The sequence below is a fragment of the Neolamprologus multifasciatus genome, chromosome 10, assembly GCF_963576455.1.
Source record: "Neolamprologus multifasciatus chromosome 10, fNeoMul1.2, whole genome shotgun sequence".
NCBI lineage: Eukaryota > Metazoa > Chordata > Actinopteri > Cichliformes > Cichlidae > Neolamprologus > Neolamprologus multifasciatus.
The window spans coordinates 31,337,935-31,357,513 of NC_140448.1; the positions used below are offsets into that span (position 1 = coordinate 31,337,935).

Consider the following 19,579-nt stretch of genomic DNA (forward strand, 5'->3'; position numbering starts at 1 on the left):
AGGGCTGCATGATTAATCGTTAGAAAATCGCGATCTCGATTCATACTTATGTGCGATCTCATTTCCAAATGACAACGATTTAAAAAAGAAAAAAAGACGACGATTGTACCGCATTTTGATCCGGGACGTAATCTGCATGAAAACAAGCGCTCACTCTTCCTGCTCAACAAATGACGAGGGCGGAGCCTTATACCATGTGATACAGAAGCTGGCTGCTACAATTAGCAGGGAAAAAACAACGGAGAGCACGTCAGGGATGACGAGGAAGTGACAGGAGGAAATCCGTCCCGGTCAACCACCCAAACATCAATAACAGGAACCTTATACAGCGCTTCCCTATACCCGTCGACCTCCAGGCACAAAGAAATTACGGAGGCTGTTACTTATCACCTGACCAAAGATATGGCTCCATCAACACTGTGCAAAACGAGGGATTTAGGAAAATGATCAACACCCTAGACAAACGCTACACAGTGCCGTCCCGCAACTATTTTTCTATTGTTGCTCTACCTGCTCTATACACGCAGCGTCGAGCAACGGTGGAGACGCAATTTCAAGCAGTACAACATTTTGCAGCAACGACAAAACGTGAGACATTTGTTGTTTTTATGTTTATTTATTGTTTTTATGTTCAGTCTCAACTGTTACGAAGTTGATGTGCAGTTAATAAGTGCAATAAATATTTATACTGGAAAAGAAAATCGTGAGAGAATCGTGATCTCAATTCTAAGCAAAAAAATCGTGATTCTCATTTTATGCAAAATTGTGCAGCCCTAGAAGCTGTTTCCACCACTAAAAAAAAAAAAGTATCCATAACTCAAAATGTCAGGTTATTTTCTCAAAATTTTGAGTTAATATCTCGAAATTTTGAGTTATGGATGCTTTTTTGTGTGGTTGAAACGGGCTTCCATAGTTTTGTTGGTTTTAATTTTTCTTTTTTAAATGATGATATTTTCAGGGATCCTAAAGTGTCCTTTTTCTTCCACCCCGTCCTCTGCAGGTGTGTGCGTGTCAGGTACGAGCCACGGGGAAAATGTACGCCTGCAAGAAGCTGGAGAAGAAGAGGATAAAGAAGAGGAAAGGAGAGTCTATGGCCCTCAACGAGAAGCAGATCCTGGAGAAAGTCAACAGCAGATTTGTAGTAAGTATCTCATCTCAGCTTCAGCTCGAGGGATCGTTGCGGTGGCAGTAATTAAAAGGCAGCGCCGAGGTTTGCAGCGTCTCTGCTGTGGTTTGATTCTCGACCAGATGGACTTCGTTCAGCTTTTATTTGATTTGGACGCCCGTCAGTCGGCTCGTCCGGGCTCTCGGGCCTACGCGGTCTCCCGGGGTTTAAAGCGAAAACTCACAGACGGCTTTAATTAACGCATCTTAATCAGTTTGGAAATCTTTGGCACGAGGTTTTTGTGTTTATGTGCAGAACAGAACATGCTGAACTTCCTAAACTTGAAAGGATTACAGTTTTCAAAAGAAAACAGTCGACGGCGCGAAACTCAGATTATCGTCAGCACGGCATCTGAGGACAGTGCGCACATTTCCCCTGCATCAGTCAGTGTCAGAGATCTTATTGGTTGCCTACAGATTCCACATACTAACATCCACATGTGTGCATGAAGAGCTGGAGCCTCGGTGAGCATGTTGGCAGTGTGTGTGTAAGCAGCTGAACCTCAGGGCTTTAGAGCAGCTTTCAGATCAGCTCGTCAATTTAGTCACAAACGGCTGAAAGTCGTGTGAATCATGCAAAGCCGCCCTAGAACAGTCCACGAATCACTCCCAGCTCCAAATGCTTAAACACACGACTCCTGTCCATCTCCAGGTGAGTTTAGCGTACGCCTACGAGACCAAGGACGCCCTGTGCCTCGTGCTGACTCTCATGAACGGCGGCGATTTAAAGTTTCACATCTATCACATGGGTGACGCGGGTTTCGATGAGAAGAGAGCCATCTTCTACACCGCGGAGATCTGCTGCGGCCTGGAGGACCTCCACCGGGAGCGGATCGTCTACAGGTGAGCACCCAGACACCTTCCTCTCGTCTCATTGGCTCCTGCCTTTCTGCTCACTCTCCGTGTCTTTATCTTCTGCGTAGGGACCTAAAGCCAGAAAACATCCTGCTGGACGACCACGGTGAGTCCGATTACCGAGGAGGAGATATCGCCACCACAAACATCATCAAATCTTTAATTCTGCACATCTTTCAGTAACATTGCACGATGAACTTTTGCAGTAATTCCAGTCAGTGTTTGGAAAATAAAAATATGGCAGGTGGAAGGTGAAAATGAGGTCTTGTTAAAGATCTCTGGGAAGCACCAAGTCATATTTATCTGACTCAAATACAGATTAAAAAGCATTTATGGTAAACACGAGCTCCGCTTCCACTCCAAGATTCACTTTTGCAGTTTCAGTGTTTGCTGTTAAACACCAGAGGGCGCTCTGACTCCAGGAAACTCGCCTCAGGCAGCGCCAGTCTCTGCTGACGCATCATCATAACAGAGTGACTGAAGCTAAAGACAAACGGCATGAACGTCTAAATCTGAGATTCTCCGTTTGAAAAAACTTGATGATTGATGGTTTGTTCTAGGGCTGCTCGATTATGGCAAAAATGATAATCACGATTATTTTCACTGAGATCTCGATTATTTGACGATATTTATTTAACAATAACAATGTGTTGAATAATGACTTTAAAGATTGTCAAAAATAATATAAAATAGTGTGCAAATACTGATAACAGTGCAAATATTTGCAATATAAGAAATAAATGAAAAATGTAAACATCTGTGTTTAGTGAACTTTGCAGTGTTGCTCTGTGGTGCAGCTACGACACTGTAGCAAAGTTTACACACTGTGTCTACTTGATCCACGTCTGACTCATGAACCCATAATGTTTCCACACCACTCAAGTTTTTTTACCTCTTTTCAACCAGCAGCAGTCACTCTCCTCTCCAAATAACTTCTGCTTAGCTTCCCGAGCTTCCCTCGGGTCCTCTTAATCAGCGGTCCCCAAACCCCGGGCCTCGGACCGGTACCGGTCTGTGAGTCGTTTGGTACCGGGCCGTGAGAGTTGAGGCTCAGGTGTGAAATGTATAGTTTTCAGGGTTTTTATTGGTTTTCAGCGTTATTTTATCGTTTACTCGGTTTTCCTGGGTCTTTTCACGTGTGTTATGAATAAATCTTCTTTTTTTCGGTACCGGTACTAGTTTTATTTTGTTGTATTTATCCGCAACACCTTAAAGGCCGGTCCATGAAAATATTGTCGGGCATAAACCGGTCCGTGGTGCAAAAAAGGTTGGAGACCGCTGCTCTTAATTGTTGTGACACGTGTTCGAAATGCAGAGAGGTGCGCTCGATTTGCCACACGGAGCAGCGCGAGAGTAAAGCACGAGGGAGGGGCTAATAATCGGCGCAGTCATTTTTAATGATCGTTGAAAGCCCAGATCGTAATCGAGATTAATATTCGATTAATTGAGCAGCCCTAGTTTGTTCCATGAATCTCAGCCTTCAATGGGAATCTGATTTCTAAACACAGTCCTGAGCCACCCCTCCTTTCTTTACAGGGAGCCACACTCTGTTGTCACTAAGTTTCTTAACCAATACTTCTCCAGCTCGCTGAGAGTCGCTCAGACCTGGACCACTTTAACTCTGACTTTCCAATAATTCAATCTTAAAAAGAGCTCAGGGGATGAACCAGTGTTGTGTCCACATAACAGACACGTTTGCAAAGAACTAGCAGTTTGTTACTAACACAAAAACATAATTTGTTTCCATTTATTTAGATAAATCAATAAAAATGACAGTCTGGAAGGTATTTAATGCCATTTTGCATTCAGCTAGCAACTGTTAGCTGAAAACTGATCTCAGCATGCTAACATGTACTGAGATATGCTGGACAAGTGGAGGAAAAAAGAAGTGGCAGGCCTACAAAGCTGTTTAACATTGAATCACCGTGACTGAAAGTCTCAAGAAGTCAGAAACAGGAGCCTGTGTAGAGCGAGTGGACCACAGGATAGGATGGACAGATGGAGTCTGTCTTTAATGAGCCGATTATCCTCATGTGTGCTAACGTTTGTGACTTCAGGTCACATCAGGATATCAGACCTGGGTCTAGCGGTTCATGTGCCAGAGGGAGAAACCATCAAGGGACGAGTGGGAACAGTGGGATACATGTGTAAGTGACCTCTGACCTTTACTGAGCACATTTATGTGAGCACTGCACTAAAGTATGAAGTGCTTTCACATCAAACACATTTCAAAGGAACGTTAAATGTTTTTACCAACTTTAATTTAATTTCACAGTAACAGCTTTTACACTTCACACTCGAGTGTTGGGAAACGTTTGGTTATTCCTGTGTGTTTGTACTCAGTTTATCTATTTCAGGACTTTTACAAAGTGGTAATTGTACTTTTACTGTAGTACAAACATCCACCTCCAGATTTCTAATTTCTCTCCCGCCGCCTCCTCGCTCCCCTCCAGCTCCAGAGGTGGTGAAAAACGAGCGGTACACCTTCAGCCCTGACTGGTGGGCGCTGGGCTGCCTGCTGTACGAGATGATCGAGGGCCAGTCGCCGTTCCAGCAGAGGAAGAAGAAGATCAAGAGGGAGGAAGTGGAGCGGCTGGTGAGGGAGGTGGAGGAGGAATATTCCAGCAAGTTCTCCGAGGACGCCAAGTCCGTCTGTAAAATGGTGGGTGGACGCGGCGGCGAGCGGCCAAATCAGCTTCTTTCTCTCCGGCGTCTTTAGCTCCCATCTGCCACCTCAGTCACGCCATCGCTGACTGATGTTTTCTTACTCCGGTTTTTAGACTCAGCTTTTCAGAGTGGCTGAAACGTTGCGGCGAGATCTCCCTGTGATTATTCGTAATCGTCCGACATTCCTGGATCCAGGAGGACGTGTGGATCCAGATTAGCTGTACCCAGATACATTTATCCCATTCATCCAGACTCAGAACCGAACATAAGACGACGTTAGCTCATAACTGCACGAGGCTGGGGGTGTGTCTCCCCCCAGGCTCCAGCCTTCTTTGGCGTGAAAGGCAAACATTTTAAAACGCCGCACCACGTCACGGTCGAGGGCCGAATCACAAACCTCGTTATAAACATCATCCCAGATTTTGGTGAATGGACGAAACAAACGACCGAATTCTCACGCAGAGAAACGTCCAGGAACACGTCGCAGACGGCGAGCTGATGGATACGCGTCGTCCGTCTGCGGTTCAGCCATGTTTGCTGAGTCTGCTAACAAACAGAAGACAGAATAACCTCCCAACAGGAAATACTGCAGTTTGTTTTTGCTCATTGGTCAGATTTCCACCTGCATCTTTTTTTTTTAACCCTTTAAGACCTACCATAGAACCAAGTCCGCCAGAGCTTATATTATATTTTTACATGCTGTGGAGCCATTTTTGGGAGCATTTCAAGTTGATATACATCAATACAACCATTATAGCCCAGATTTTAATAATATGTTTGCATTAAGTGCATAGTAATTACATAAATTGCAAAAACGTGCAATAAACTACAAAAAAATTGAAAATCGTTTTTGTTTTTTTAACATATATTTCTAGTTAGAGAAATTTAAGAGGCTTATCCCTCAAAACTGTAAATACAAAAAAGTTGCACAAAATAGTTTCCCACCACAGGAAATTTATTTTGAGTGTCTTCATAGTTTTATTTTTGAAATACACCAATTTTTATACACTGCAGGAAAAACGAAAATAAATATTATAATGCAGATTTGCAAAAAAAAAAAAGCAGCATATGCATCAAAATAAACTATTTCCAGCAGTGCAATATGAGTCCTAAGCATCCCAGAAACCACACAGAAAGTCATAAAGTCAAACATAACTTTTAAAAACACCAGTATAAGCTCATAAGGGCCTGATGGTAAAAAACTACATTTCCGCGAAAATGACGTCACTTCTGGTTTCGGGCAGGTCATGGCGGACATGCGATAGTTCGTGCTGATGGACGTAGGAAGTGTTACAAACAGCTGATCGGATCAGCAAAGCGTGTTTCTGGAATATTATGTTTTTGTTGCTGCAAGTGCTTTTTATGCAGTTTTTGCAAAACTATATGTGGAAGGAAACTGTGACCGAGGACAAGCTGATGGCATAAGATGTAAGTACAACTCCTCCGGTTTCATATGCAAAAAAAATTATTGCGCTAGCTCACGTGGTTGCAGAGCTACCAGGATTTAAAAGTAGTTACGCAAAACAGAGCGTGCCCGCTCTGGTTTTAAAGGGTTAAATGAAAGTCAGGTGGGAGGTTGATTAAGGTGAGATCTGCGGTTCACCTGTAGTCTGAGTTTATCTGACTCATAATTGGACACCTGGAGGGCGAGTGCACACGGCTCAACTGGTCTGCGTACACTTAAAGTAATGATCTGCAATACTTTTGGCTGAAAGATGTTCCATGCTTAGGAAAACAAGCTTTAGACGAGGGAACTTCCTCCTGAAGATCAGACTGTGGAGGCCAGACAAGCAAAGCTGGATCACTGGCACTGTGTCTGCTTCATTTTAATACAGAGGGTAGCAAACATCCAGAACTCTTTGCCTTTGGCTGCTTTTCGCAGACACGTCGTGCTTTGAATACAAACACACAGCTTCCTGCTAAAACTCTGTAACACTGGAAAATGAAACTCAACTTTTGTCTGAGGCGTAACCGCTGATGCTTTATCGCCTGACCTGAAGCAGTAACTCTCCGCTGTGTTTTTAACCCCTCAGCTGCTGGCCAAAGATCCCACCGACAGGCTGGGCTGCCTGGGGGGCGGAGCCACTGAGGTCAAAGCTCATCCCATCTTCCGCTCCATCAACTTCAAACGGCTGGAGGCCGGCATGCTGCAGACACCCTTCATCCCTGATGTAAGTCCACAGCGAGCACACCGACGTGCTCACTGGTTAAAAAAAGATTTTAATTCTTATCATTTAGAACAAAACTCGGCTTCTGAAGAGTCGTTGACAAGTTTGTGACTTGACGTTCAGGTACGAGCCTGAAAACAGGTTTGTTGGTGACCCGAGATGAAGTCTGAGACTCCGTCACACATTCATTTTTGTTTCCCGGAGTGAAGACAAATGATGAGATCTGTATCTGTCAGTGCGTACAGTGTTTGCCTTTATTTTGAAGGGTCAAAAGTACAAAGTCACAAAGTTCAAAGGTTGGAAAAAAAACCCTGAAATCCAAAACTAAACATGAGAAATCAGGAAGGACGCAGCGAGCGAATCAGGGATCATAAACAGAAGTCTTAACAAACAAGACTATTTATAGACGAAGCGGTGATGACACAACGAGGCGCATGAGGGAGCAAAGCCCACAGCAGCTGACAGTCAGCGACAGGTGAAGACGAGGGGGAGGGGCAAGAAAATGTAAAAACTAGACTCGACAGCGTCTAACCAATCAAAAGGTGTTTCATACATCATCACATGACTCAAGCGCCACCTACTCCACAGATGGTGATTAAAAATCTATAAAAACATAAAACTGTTATAGAAGGACCACAGCACAGTGAATGAGTGCGTCTCCGAGGCCGTGGCGTGATTTCTGTGAAGCTGCTGCACGGCGTCTGTAACAGGAAGGATCCGTACAGCAGGTTTCGTGTTGGGCGGGTACAGAGCGAGCTTACATCTAATCAAAGAGACGCAGAGTTTGGTTTCAAGGTGTTTTTCCCCTTCAGGTGTGCCTCCAAAAGAGGCCACCGAGGAGGCAAACTGGCAGGTTGCAAAACATAAAAAGGAACTCTTTGAAGGCGCTGTCGGGGTGAAGCAGGAGCTTCCCGATAAAAGCCAAAGAAGACTGAAAAGGTAAACGCAGACTTGTGCTGGAGGTAAACAGAAGGTCTGACGAGGGGAGGGCGAAGACTCGGGGTGATGCACGTGGAAACGATGGCGAAGGCAGGAAGCCAGCGTGGGGTCAGATAACTGGAGATGTTTGGACTTGTCTCTGCTGAGACTGACGACCTTATCGGCTGTGTGTGTTTGTGTGTTTCAGCCTCAGGCCATCTACTGTAAAGACGTGTTGGACATCGAGCAGTTCTCCACAGTTAAAGGGGTGGAGCTGGAGCCCAAGGACGAGTCTTTCTACAGTAAAGTGTCCACGGGCAGCGTTCCCATTCCCTGGCAAAACGAGGTTAGAGACTCACACTCCTGCTGTAAAACGTCCTGCTGAAAAAAACCCAGGAAAAGGAATTTGTTCTCCTGATGATGTTTCCACCAGCATCATGATTTTTAGAGGTTTTGACATTTATGACTAACAGCAGTGAGAAAATGTTAAACATGCTGCTGCTGCTCCATCTCAGTAGGAGGAGGATAAAAATACCTAATTGGAAAAACACGGTCCTCACTTTGTCGTTACGCACACTGGTGCTGTTAGGAAAAGTCGCCTGACCTTTAGAGCAGATTTCAGTTTAAAAATAAATAACAGATGGAACAAAACATAAAAAGGAACTTGAAAGTGGAACTAATTAAATTATAATTGATAAAAGATTACATTTTTTTAAGTACAGGAAAGTACATTCAACAAGCCAAAAGCACCAGCACGAGTTCTTGTAAAGACAGGAAGTTACAGGACGGTTCACACTCCCCCAGTAGTTAGAGGCAGTGCTCAATTTCCAGAGAACCGTGGTTACATAAGTAACCAAACATATTCTTTTGAAAAAATAGTCTTAAATGTAAAACATGTTACAGAAATCAAGCACAGCTTTAATCAGGGAGGCCATAAAGTCAGTCCAGGCTGCTTTGCAACCCGCCTTCATCCCCTTTTCATGTCATGTCAAACCTCAGATCTGTTGCCACCTGCTTCACTAACGGCTGCTGTCCAGAGCAAGTCGAGCCTTTTGACCATGTTAGTGGTGAAAAGAACAAACTCCTAACTGCCCCGTGTCTTTGCACAGGTCCTGAGATTTTTGTGTTTTTCTCGGCAGATGATCGAGACAGAGTGTTTCACAGAGCTCAACGTTTTCTACCAGGACGGGGCGGTTCCTCCTGACCTGGACTGGAGAGGACAGCCGTCTCCGACACCCAAACAGGGACTCCTGCAGCGACTGTTCGGCAGAAATGTGAGCAACCTCCCTCACCTCCAGAACATCACCGCTCTTTTATTTACCAGCATACATCAACACACACGAGCTGTGAGCTAGCACAAAGTACACTAAACTGTATAGTGTAAGCCAGGGGTGGGCAACGCCAGGCCTCGAGGGCCGGTGTCCTGCAGGTTTTAGACCTCACCCTGTGTCAACACACCTGAATCAAATGATTAGTTCATTACCAGCCCTCTGGAAAACTTCAAGACATGTTGAGGAGCTAATTTAGCCAATCAGCTGTCTGATCAAGGACACGTCTAAAACCTGCAGGACACCGGCCCTCGAGGCCTGGAGTTGCCCACCCCTGGTGTAAGCTAACTCGACAGACGGACGTCAGTAAGGCGGAGTTAATATGGTAAAACAGCAAGATGGTAAAAAACAAAAAAGACCAGTAAATACATACAATACAAATACAAAGAATAAAATTTAGTCGATAGAAAAATGATCTGACAGTAACATCGGTGCTCTCTTCCTCCCCCTGCAGGACTGCTGTGGTAACTGCAGCGACAGTGACGAGGAGCCCACCAGGCTGTGACAAACCACACACATACAATCTGATTTGTTTACAACTTTTGCACATTTGTATTTTTACGGTAGTCCTATCTAAATGTCAGAATGTAAATTTTCATCATAGCCATAATGTTTAATGTTATTTAAAAGTGTGAAATATCTGCTGTTTCAAATCAGGAGGCGGAGACAGAAAATGAACTCTTGTTTTTTTGGGGGTTTTTTGCCTTTTATTTTTAGTCTGTTGTTGTTATTTGTCCAGGGAAGACTTTGCTTTTGTTTTCATCCACTCACACACTGAACTGAGGGCTGCTTCTGTTCAGCTCCACTGGAACAAGCGCCTGCTGTAGAAGTGCCTTGCTTGAGGGCACTGTGAAGTGAGGACCGAACATTCCTCCATGTCTTTGTCCAGGGAAACTTTCAGCCTGTGAACTGTGACCACTTCTTCTGCCCTCCATCCTGCTGAGACGAACCTCACCGCTTTTTTATTCTCTTGTTTGCGAGCTGGGACATTCAGGGTTTGAACATTTGGGTTTTTTTCAGAATTTTTCCGATGGATTTCATGAGACAATCGACGCCTCGTGTGTGTCGGCGCAGCTTCAGTCACTCTTGTCAGTAAAATATCAGCTTTCAGATGTGATGGGAGATGAGCCGTCCAGTTTTAACAGAAACTCTGAGATAGAAATGATCACCCTTAATCGCTTCTGGTCACTCAGAGCTGCATTGACCAACACACCTTATTGTGCCTTCATTTCACTCACTCTGGTTTATCCTGGCGAGGTTTGGAAAGCAGCTATGATTACGTCAGAGCAGCAGCAAAGAAAACTGTTACACCAGCTCTGGTAGTTTCCAAACTGCCACCTTTGACCCCTGATAATAACAACAGTCAGCCCGGGTTTCGTTTTTTTCCAGTGGCATAAATGTTGTGTTTCAATCACGAGAGTGATGAATGAAACTCAACGTGTCACAAAGATCTACAGTGATTATGATTGATTATCTAAATAAAAGATGAACGTATATGACTGAAGTCCAGGTGGATACAAATCTGAATTAGTTGGTAAAAATTAAACTACTAATTATGACACAAATAGTTACTAATTATTTTGTTGCACATCGTGAGACAAGAGAAGGCTTGTGTGATTGTGAAGGAAACTAAAATCATCACGTAGGCCAACGACACACTGATCTACGTGCACCGGGTCATGTTACAAACTGGCTGTGCTGGCAGCCGGTGCAAGCTGCTTTGCAACCCCCCGCCAAACCCAGATCCTGTCACTGATGCTGTAGCTCCCAGACCAGACTCCTACTGCCAAATATAAATCGCTGCAGATAAAACAATGAGGCTTTTTTCTTTTCGTCCCAGCGTTTAGTGCTGCAGACTGCGTTTCTCTCAGGGTTGTTCTGGGTTCTTTCTACTCAGTCCAAACTCTCTCAGTCACTCTGAAACTGAAACGACAAGAATAACTGAAGCTTTGGGGTCAAACCCTGAGACTGAAGTCGGATGGTTACAGTCAATGGCTTTCTCTTTCTAAGCTATTAAAATGAAATACCTCTGAATGTACAGACTGGCTGCCATGTTGTTTCTGCAGAACGACCTTTAGGATCCAACTAGACGCCAAAGTCTCACAAACATCCGTTTGTTCCTGCTGTTATGTTAATCCTCCGTAGCGGATGATTTTGGGAAGCGTGTGGAATTCTTCTCTAACTGTCAGCGTTCCTCTCGGCTTACAGGCTCCAGAATTAAAGCTGTACCATAAATACGGTCACTTTTTAAGAGTTTCTTCACCAAGTTTTATAAAAGAAAACATGATTTGACACTTTGCTCTCAGTCTGTGCTTGTCTGTATTTGGAGCACTGAGCTGTTATAATTATGGCTCCGCTGGTATCCCAGCAGACCAGACTGGAAGTGCTCTGTGATGGGATGGACCTCCATGACCCCTGACCCCCTGACCTTTTAGTCTCTAATGTTAAAAAATAAATGGAATTTTCCTTTAGCCAGTCAGATAATGAGATTGATCACTGAGGTGAATCATGAGCTTATCGTGTATTAAATGCAGCTACGTAAACGCCTGGGCATGCCCACTGTGCAGGAAAGACAAACATGAGCGTGACTGATGGTTTCTTCCATAAATCTCAGACTTCAGTGGGATCCTGATTACATGACAGCAGGAAAAACTGCTGCTTTTAGCGTTCGAGGACAAATGATCCAGTTTTTTAAAAAGTTAACGTGATATTTAAAGTTCTGAGCCACTGAGGTCAGGAATCCTCCAGGCTTCAGCTTCCTGAAGGTGTTTTAAAGTTTTTCTTTGGACATCAGCTGCTTTGTCACCAGTGTTGGTCAAGTTACTTGAAAAAAGTAATCAGTAACTAATTACTGATTGCTTCCCCAAAAAAGTAATCCCGTTACTTTACTGATTACTTATTTTCAAAAGTAATTAATTACTTAGTTACTTTTTAAAAACACGATTTACAACCTGAATAGGTGATAAAGTGATAGATCTTTCAGCCCAATTCTACTTTTTCTACATAATCCATCATACAAAATGTAATCAAATGGAAAAGTCTCTTTTTAAAACTTGTTTTATTAGTTTTAATCTTTTAACTTTATGCATCAAGCAAAAATTTAATTATCTGCAACATTCTCTGACTGGAAGAAATTAGTTTAATATTTAAACCTATTTTCTGCACATTCCAGCACATAAAATAATTTTTTATGTGTTTACACTCAGTCTTTCAAATAGATGCAAGTAAAACACAGCAGAAAATAAATAAAGTCAAAGACTAGCGGTCCTGTTGCTCTATTTTCACCTGTAAAGCAGGAGTGGGGTAGGCGGAGGTTTACCCTGGTGCAGGTGTGGCGCGGTCAGTGGAAGAATCCGCGAGTTTCTCTGTGAGTTTCCCATTACGTCGTAGCTACTCGGTGCTTGCTCGGAAGTTTAGGGGTTTTTTCGCTGTAAAAAGAAGTTTTCTTCCCACGCACAACGGACACTAATGTTTTTGTCACTTTTTATGGAATCAAACTCAAAGTAAGGTCAGTACTTCCACGCTTTAAACGCTGCACGCTCATACTCTCTCTGCACTCGATATATTATCCATTGTTGATCTGCACACAGCTGTTGTCACGAACGTCGCACTCGCTTACGTCACTGTCATGAGACATTCTCGCAAAAAAAAAAAAAAAATCACGGTTTTAGTAACGCAGTAACGCAGCGTTCCTACAGGAAAGTAACGGTAATCTAATTACCGTTTTTGCAATAGTAATCCCTTATTTTACTCGTTACTTGAAAAAAGTAATCGGATTACAGTAACGCGTTACTGCCCATCTCTGTTTGTCACCTGACCATTGCAGATGATTGTTGTTTTGTTTCTTAAGTCAGTTAACACTGACCTATGAATCATTAAGTATAAAGTTTGCACCTAACTCAAGGGATCAACCAGCATTTTGTCAACATTTAACAGACAACTTAGCAAACATCCGATTTTAAATCGTATCTTTAAGCACTTACTAGCATCCAATTGCAAAAACACATCATTTGTTCCCATTTCTTTAGTTAAGTCTGTGCAAAATCACAAAGGTAACACGGTTTGACAGACAGAATCATATTTTTCCACCAACAAGCTGATTCTCAAAGAGTGATTAGCTGAAATTAGCACGTTAAGAAAGAGGGAAAAATCCAGGCCTCTATGTGACCTTCAGCTGATCCATCTACTGTTTTATGGAGCGTCATCAGCAGGAGTCTCAGTGACACCAGAGCTGGACTGAAAATCAGTGGCAACAAGGCTGATGAATCCAAATGTAACTCTTTTCTTTGAAATATGTACAGAAGAGAAGCAGTGAGTTTCTACAGCCATCTGTAAAACACACTGTGTGACAGTTTAGGGCTTCATTGTCGCAGTAATTGTCAAAACTGATGAAATTTTGACCCCAAAATGTAACATAAGAATTTAATACCAATATCATCTGAAAAGGATCTGATTGGCAGCAGCCTGTATTTTCAGTGCACCTTTGAAACACACTATCAGTGCATTAAAAGCATACCTGGATACCTGGATCGGCTTTCCCAGAGCCCGGCCCAGAACAAAAGGCAGAAACATCACAAGAAGAGCTTTAAATGTCTTTCACGAGCCTTGAGAAGGATTCCTGAAGACTGCTGAAAGAAATTCTGCCAAAGAAAGTTCAGACTGTGCTGAAGAACACAGGCGATCATACCAAATATTGACTTTGGTCTTACGTGCTGTATTTCCATGTATATTTGCATGTTTCAGTAAATTGCTGCATCTATTTTACATTTTCCAAGCAAAATAGAAACAAAAGACTCGACCCTGTGAGGTACAGCACTGTGCAAAAGTCTTAAGTTTTTAGTTTCTGGCCCAAACTACCAGTATTGTTACTCCTGCTCTTCAGTTTTGAAATGCTTCGATGACAGAGTTTGGAAACTTCAGTGTTGCAGTGAACACCAGCATCTGTCGTCACTGTGATTTATATAATAATATTATTGTCTCTAAATGACAGGATGAAACCTGATGTCAACCACATTGTCGTTAACAGGGGTCTGTGGATCTGAAGTTTAGTTACACAGATTCACTGCAGGGAGCACATCACCTCCACTGAATGTAGCCAGAGCCGATCTGCACATGCGACAAGTTTTATTTATACCAGTTTTAGACAAAAATATCCATAAAGCCCCAGAAACTAAGAAGTCTCCAATCTTAAATAAAACAACACTTTTGTCCTCTGGTTTTTCTTAAAGCAAAGCTGAGTTTCCCCCTGAAACACAGCCACTCTGCTAATGCGTGCTGATTGGTCGGTTAAGGACAGACTCAGTGGCGTCCAGCTCCAAATGACACATTAAACAGTAAACCACAGCAGAAACTTTGCGTGTAGAAGAGACGTCTGATTGTTGTGCTGCTTGCTTCACGCTCAAAATAAAAATGGAGGATGCCCCAAAGCAGCTCGTGGTGCTGCGACGTCCTGTATACTCACAGAAATGCATTTAAAATCCAGGTGTTTGGAACTTTGTATGCTCTCCTCACCCAGAACAAAAGAGTTTATCCACCAGATTTACATTTTTCAGCTCCAGAGTCACGTTCGGGACTACCGCAAATGTTTCCATGACACAGGAAGTCCAGCGTGCTGAAGCGATCCGTTAGAAGCTGTCTGACTTTGACTGACCACCATCAGTTTGAGTGAGCTGCTAAGAGTCCCAGGAAGGAGATGCTAATCTTAAGTATCAGTTGAGGAAGTTCAGCTCACCTGCAGATCAGATGACCTCAGAGCCCACCCACATCAGGTTCAGCTGACACCAATAACTGTGCAAACCGCTTGGCAACCTACCTCCACCACAGCTCCTCATTTCATCCGCTGCCTGACTTGATCAGTGTCACAGAAATGGATGGAAATAATCTCATGAGCAACAAATCTCAACTGTCTCAATCTGAAAGTATTTACAGGAGCTTTTGTTGTGCATCTGAAAGCCACTCGGCAACCCCACCTCTTCTTCTTATTTGCTCTGTTCTGTTGTGGAAGGTTTCCTGTTGCTTCTTGGAGAGCGTCACGGTGCTCTAAAGTTATTTTTTATGTTATTCAAGATGTTTGATCATCTCATCCATACAGACATATTGAGTTATAAGAGCTGACGGGGATTCATCGCAGGTACATTGAATGAAATGACGCGATGAAGGTTGAATCACCTGTGAGGCCCTCAGCTGGACTCCTTCCAGGTGGACGCCTCCGTCGCTCCTCTCAAACCTTCGATCTATTAGGTGCAGATGTGAAGCTGAGTGGCGCCTTGACGACAGGGCGTCTCTGGATTGGTTGCTGGGTTTCATGTCCATAAAGGTCTAAGCGCTCGTCACTGTATCGCACAGCAAACACCGGCTGTCACCACGGTTCTTATCTGATGTTTTGCTCGGATGACCGTAACCAGCTGTGAAGTCACTCGGGTCTGGACCTCACTCATCTTTTTTCAAAACAAAAGACAAAAAAATCATCATGATCATCAGCTCTAGATCACTTTTACTTTGAAAAGCCTCTACAAAATTCTGCGACGGCCCGCCCTAGATGCCTCTGATTGGGTAGAGTTTAGGTTGATGCACGACTCACGAGGAACAATAATTGATTGATTTAAGCTTTTTGTTTCATATGATAGTTTTACACACACAACCTGCAAAATGAAACCTGATTCGTTTCTAAAACCTGGTTATAGCTCAACACCTGGACAGGTTGGGACATGTTTGCGAGTTTGACCGATACTGTGTGTCAATGAGGATGTCACGCTTGGAGAAGACTCTTAAAGGACATGTTTGCGAGTGGTTGCCCCGTCGTCCTGTCCTGTGAGTCACTGAGGACGCTGTGCTTGGATAGGAATGACTCACAGGAGACCAGACACAGATACAGGCCACAAAAACACAGCTACACCAAATGGAGAAAGGACTCTTTCAAAGAAACTGTTTCACATTATGGACTTAAAAGTCAGGCTCTTTGAGAGAAAAGCTCAACTTGCATCCAGACCTCCATCTGCTGCAGGTTGAATAGCCAGAATTTTGATCCTGTGATTCCTACAGGAACAAAACTGACTGTTTGATTTTAACCTTTACGCTTTTTCAGAAACTCCCACTATCCCAGCCACTGACAAAATATCCCAGCAGTCAGTGTAAAACTTCAAATTTTCTTTTGAGCTTAAAACGTAATCAAATGAAAAAGTCTCTTTTATTGGTTCTAATCTTTTAACTTTATGCATCAAGCAAAAATAAATTATATGCAGCCTCTGACTTGAAGAAATTTGTTTAACATTTAAACCTATTTTCTGTATATTCCAGCACATAAAATAAAATATTTTTTGTGTTTACACTCACAAATAGATGCAAGTGAAACGTGAAACACAGCAGAAAATAAATAAAATCAAAGACTTTGTGCTCCTGTTGCTCTATTGTGCTCACAGCAGTCGCACTTTCTGCACCTGCTGCAAGGTGGCAGCAGCATGTCTCCTTGTTGAACGTCTGCTTTGAATTTGTGGAGGTTTTTTTTGTTTTTTACTATTTTAAATGGGTTTTAGTTTTTTCCAACAAGCTTTTTAAAGAGTATTTTAAAGTATTCGCTAAATTCTTGGAAAGTGGTCTTTGGGCCTGTGCTGCCGGCTGAACCAACTGCATCTGCGTTGCTAGTGGAAGACATCAGCACCACACCAAGGCCTGTGCTGCTAGAAAAAGCTCATCTGCAGCACATTGGTCGCTGTGCTGTTGATTGAAGCCCCCTCTGCTAGCGAGCCACCAGGATCTGGGCTTCTGGCTGGAGCCTTACTTGCCATCCTAGGTTTGTGCAGCCTATTTAATTCAGCATCAACAGCCATTGTGTGTTTTGGACAATGGCTTTCTTAATAACTTTACTTTGCTCATTGGCTGTGGGGGACTATGGGACTCTCAGTTTTTTTAAGATGAGCACATTTAACTGTGTCCCCATTCTGTGAGACGTGGTCCCAGAGCTACATGTGTCACTGCAGCTGTGCATCCTGTACAATTTCCACTGTATTTGGAACAGGACATGAATTTATCATTTGAACTACACAAAGATTTACCTCACCTTCAAAACCTTCTTGCTTTGTACGATTTGGACTGGGAATCTTAATTGATGACTCGCTCACCTTCAAACCACATGTAGAGAATCTTGTGAAAAACCTGAAGTTAAAACTGAGATTTTATTTTCAAAATAAGTTGTGTTTCTCTTTTAATACAAAGCAGCGGCTTGTTGCTGCAACATTCTTGCCTGTGCTGGATTATGGAGATAATCTATATATGAATGCTTCTGCTCAGTGTCTTTAAATGGTTGATTCTGTGTATCGTGCTTCTCTGAGGTTCATCACTAACCATAAATTTCAGACTCACCACTGTGAGTTATACTCTCAGGTAGGACGGCCTGCTTTGGTAAGTCGGAGGAACTCTCATTTATACAGTTTTTTATATAAGGCGATACTTGGGTTGCTGCCTTCTTATCTATGTTCCCTGCTTGTAATGAAACATGCTGGTCGGTAGGGATGGGTATCGTTTAGGTTTTATCCGATACCGGTGCCAAACCGGTACTTTTAAAACGGTGCCGGTGCTTAAACGGTGCTCAAACCGGTGCTTAAAGAATGGAGAACACAAAATTGGTCCAAAAACCTCATGTTCAGCTGTTTTTTTGTAAAAAGATAACAATGTTAGCCTTTTCTGCAGCTATGGGGCATATATGGTATCATTCTTGGCTGGAAGCAGCTTAAACAATGGAAAAAACACAAACTTTGTCCAAAAACCTCTCATGTTTAACTGTTTCCCACTTTTTCTTTGGTCATTTTAGCCTTTTTGTCCAGGGTGAAGGGAGTATCTGCCATCAAACAAGAAGACAGCTGCATGTAGCTATGATGGTGTTTGCTAGTTCACCTTACATGCATTAATGTAATAACGTGGTTAGCCTACTCAACGTAAATTACACACGAACAACATTAAGCTACTCACGCAGAGAAGAACGGCTGCTGCTGCATCATCATCCTCATCATTTCTGCTTCACTGGCAGGGCTACGGCTACACACACAGTAGATGTGCTCGGTGTGAGGTCTCGCAGCAAGCTATTAAATACGGCGCATTTCTCGGCTTTAAAAAAACCCCCGCTATGCGTCGCCAGCTGTTTCATCGGATTTGAGGTGTTACCTCCTTTCCACAGTATCAGCTTAAAGCACTTGTTGCAGCTGCTGAGTTTGCATCTTTTGCTGTGAAGTACAGCCAGACTTTGACCGCTTCGCCTTGGGCGTTTTTAATCTGTAGCTCTGCTCTAAAAGAACGTACGTACCTGGACCCGCCTACTATCCTCAGAAACGTAAAATGATTGGCTAGAATTCAAAGTGTATCACAGCTCAGGAAAAAAAAGCACCGAAATAAAGCACTGAAATGTGCGCTGCTTTTCGGTCTGGTTACTACCGTTTATGTCAGAACCGGTGCCATGATGGCACCGGACACCGGTACCTATCCCTACTGGTCGGTATTCTCTTCGTCCGCATGGTTACTTGTTGCTTTCTGCTCCATTTGCCCGAACTGAACTTGGTAAAAGAGCTTTTGTCCATTTAGCACCCTCGGCTTGGAACAAACTGCAGAACGACTGGAAAATGACTGAATTCGTTTCATTAAGTGCTTTTAAATCTAAACTACGAATCCTTGAGGCCAAGTCCATAACATGCAACTGTTTCAATAGGATTGATTATCATTTTAACAGGTTTTTTATTTTTATTTGAATTTTATTGAATTTTATTTTATGGGTTTTTGTTTTTTTTCATTTATTTTTGTGTGTTGTTGCTGCCTGTGTTTAATTGAGTAATTTCTGTAACTGTGACACACCTGCTGCTGCCTATCTTGGCCAGGTCTCCCTTGAAAAAGAGGTTTTTAATCTCAATGGGATCTTCCTGGTTAAATAAAGGTTAATATAATATAATATAATATAATATAATATAATATAATATAATATAATATAATATATTTTCACCTATATAGCAGGCGGATGTTTGCCCAGGTGCAGGTGTGCCGCAGCGGTCAGTGGAAGAATCCACGAGTTTCTCTGTGAGTTTCCCATTACGTCGTAGCTACTCGGTGCTTGCTTGGAAGTTTAGGGTTTTTTTTCGCTGTAAAAAGAAGTTTTCTTCCCACGCACAACGGACACTAATGTTTTTGTCACTTTTTATGGAATCAAACTCAAAGTAAGGTCAGTACTTCCACGCTTTAAACGCTGCACGCTCATACTCTCTCTGCACTCGATATATGATCCATTGTTGATCTGCACACAGCTGTTGTCACGAACGTCGCACTCGCTTACGTCACTGTCATGAGGCATTCTCGCAAAAAATCACAGTTTTAGTAACGCAGTAACGCAGCGTTCCTACGGGAAAGTAACAGTAATCTAATTACTGTTTTGGCAATAGTAATCCCTTACTTTACTCGTTACTTGAAAAAAGTAATCGGATTACGTTACTGCCCATCTCTGCC

General features: G+C 42.9%; 1 protein-coding gene and 1 long non-coding RNA gene across 2 annotated transcripts in view; one reads left to right on the plus strand and one right to left on the minus strand.

The window, feature by feature from the left end:
- The window catches only part of grk6 (G protein-coupled receptor kinase 6), a 57,338-nt gene extending 44,511 nt beyond the window's left edge, over positions 1 to 12,827 (plus strand). The window contains exons 8-16 of the mRNA XM_085173720.1: positions 1,001 to 1,141; positions 1,817 to 2,007; positions 2,088 to 2,125; positions 4,077 to 4,166; positions 4,473 to 4,681; positions 6,720 to 6,857; positions 7,981 to 8,118; positions 8,912 to 9,046; positions 9,555 to 12,827. Coding sequence (XP_085029846.1) covers positions 1,001 to 1,141; positions 1,817 to 2,007; positions 2,088 to 2,125; positions 4,077 to 4,166; positions 4,473 to 4,681; positions 6,720 to 6,857; positions 7,981 to 8,118; positions 8,912 to 9,046; positions 9,555 to 9,605 — 1,131 coding nt within the window. The 3' untranslated portion in view covers positions 9,606 to 12,827. The remainder of the gene's footprint in view (positions 1 to 1,000; positions 1,142 to 1,816; positions 2,008 to 2,087; positions 2,126 to 4,076; positions 4,167 to 4,472; positions 4,682 to 6,719; positions 6,858 to 7,980; positions 8,119 to 8,911; positions 9,047 to 9,554) is intronic.
- The window catches only part of LOC146510498 (uncharacterized), a 28,459-nt gene extending 9,898 nt beyond the window's left edge, over positions 1 to 18,561 (minus strand). The window contains exon 1 of the long non-coding RNA XR_014876305.1: positions 15,269 to 18,561. This is a non-coding gene — a long non-coding RNA (uncharacterized LOC146510498). The remainder of the gene's footprint in view (positions 1 to 15,268) is intronic.
- Between the last annotated feature and the right edge of the window lie 1,018 nt (positions 18,562 to 19,579).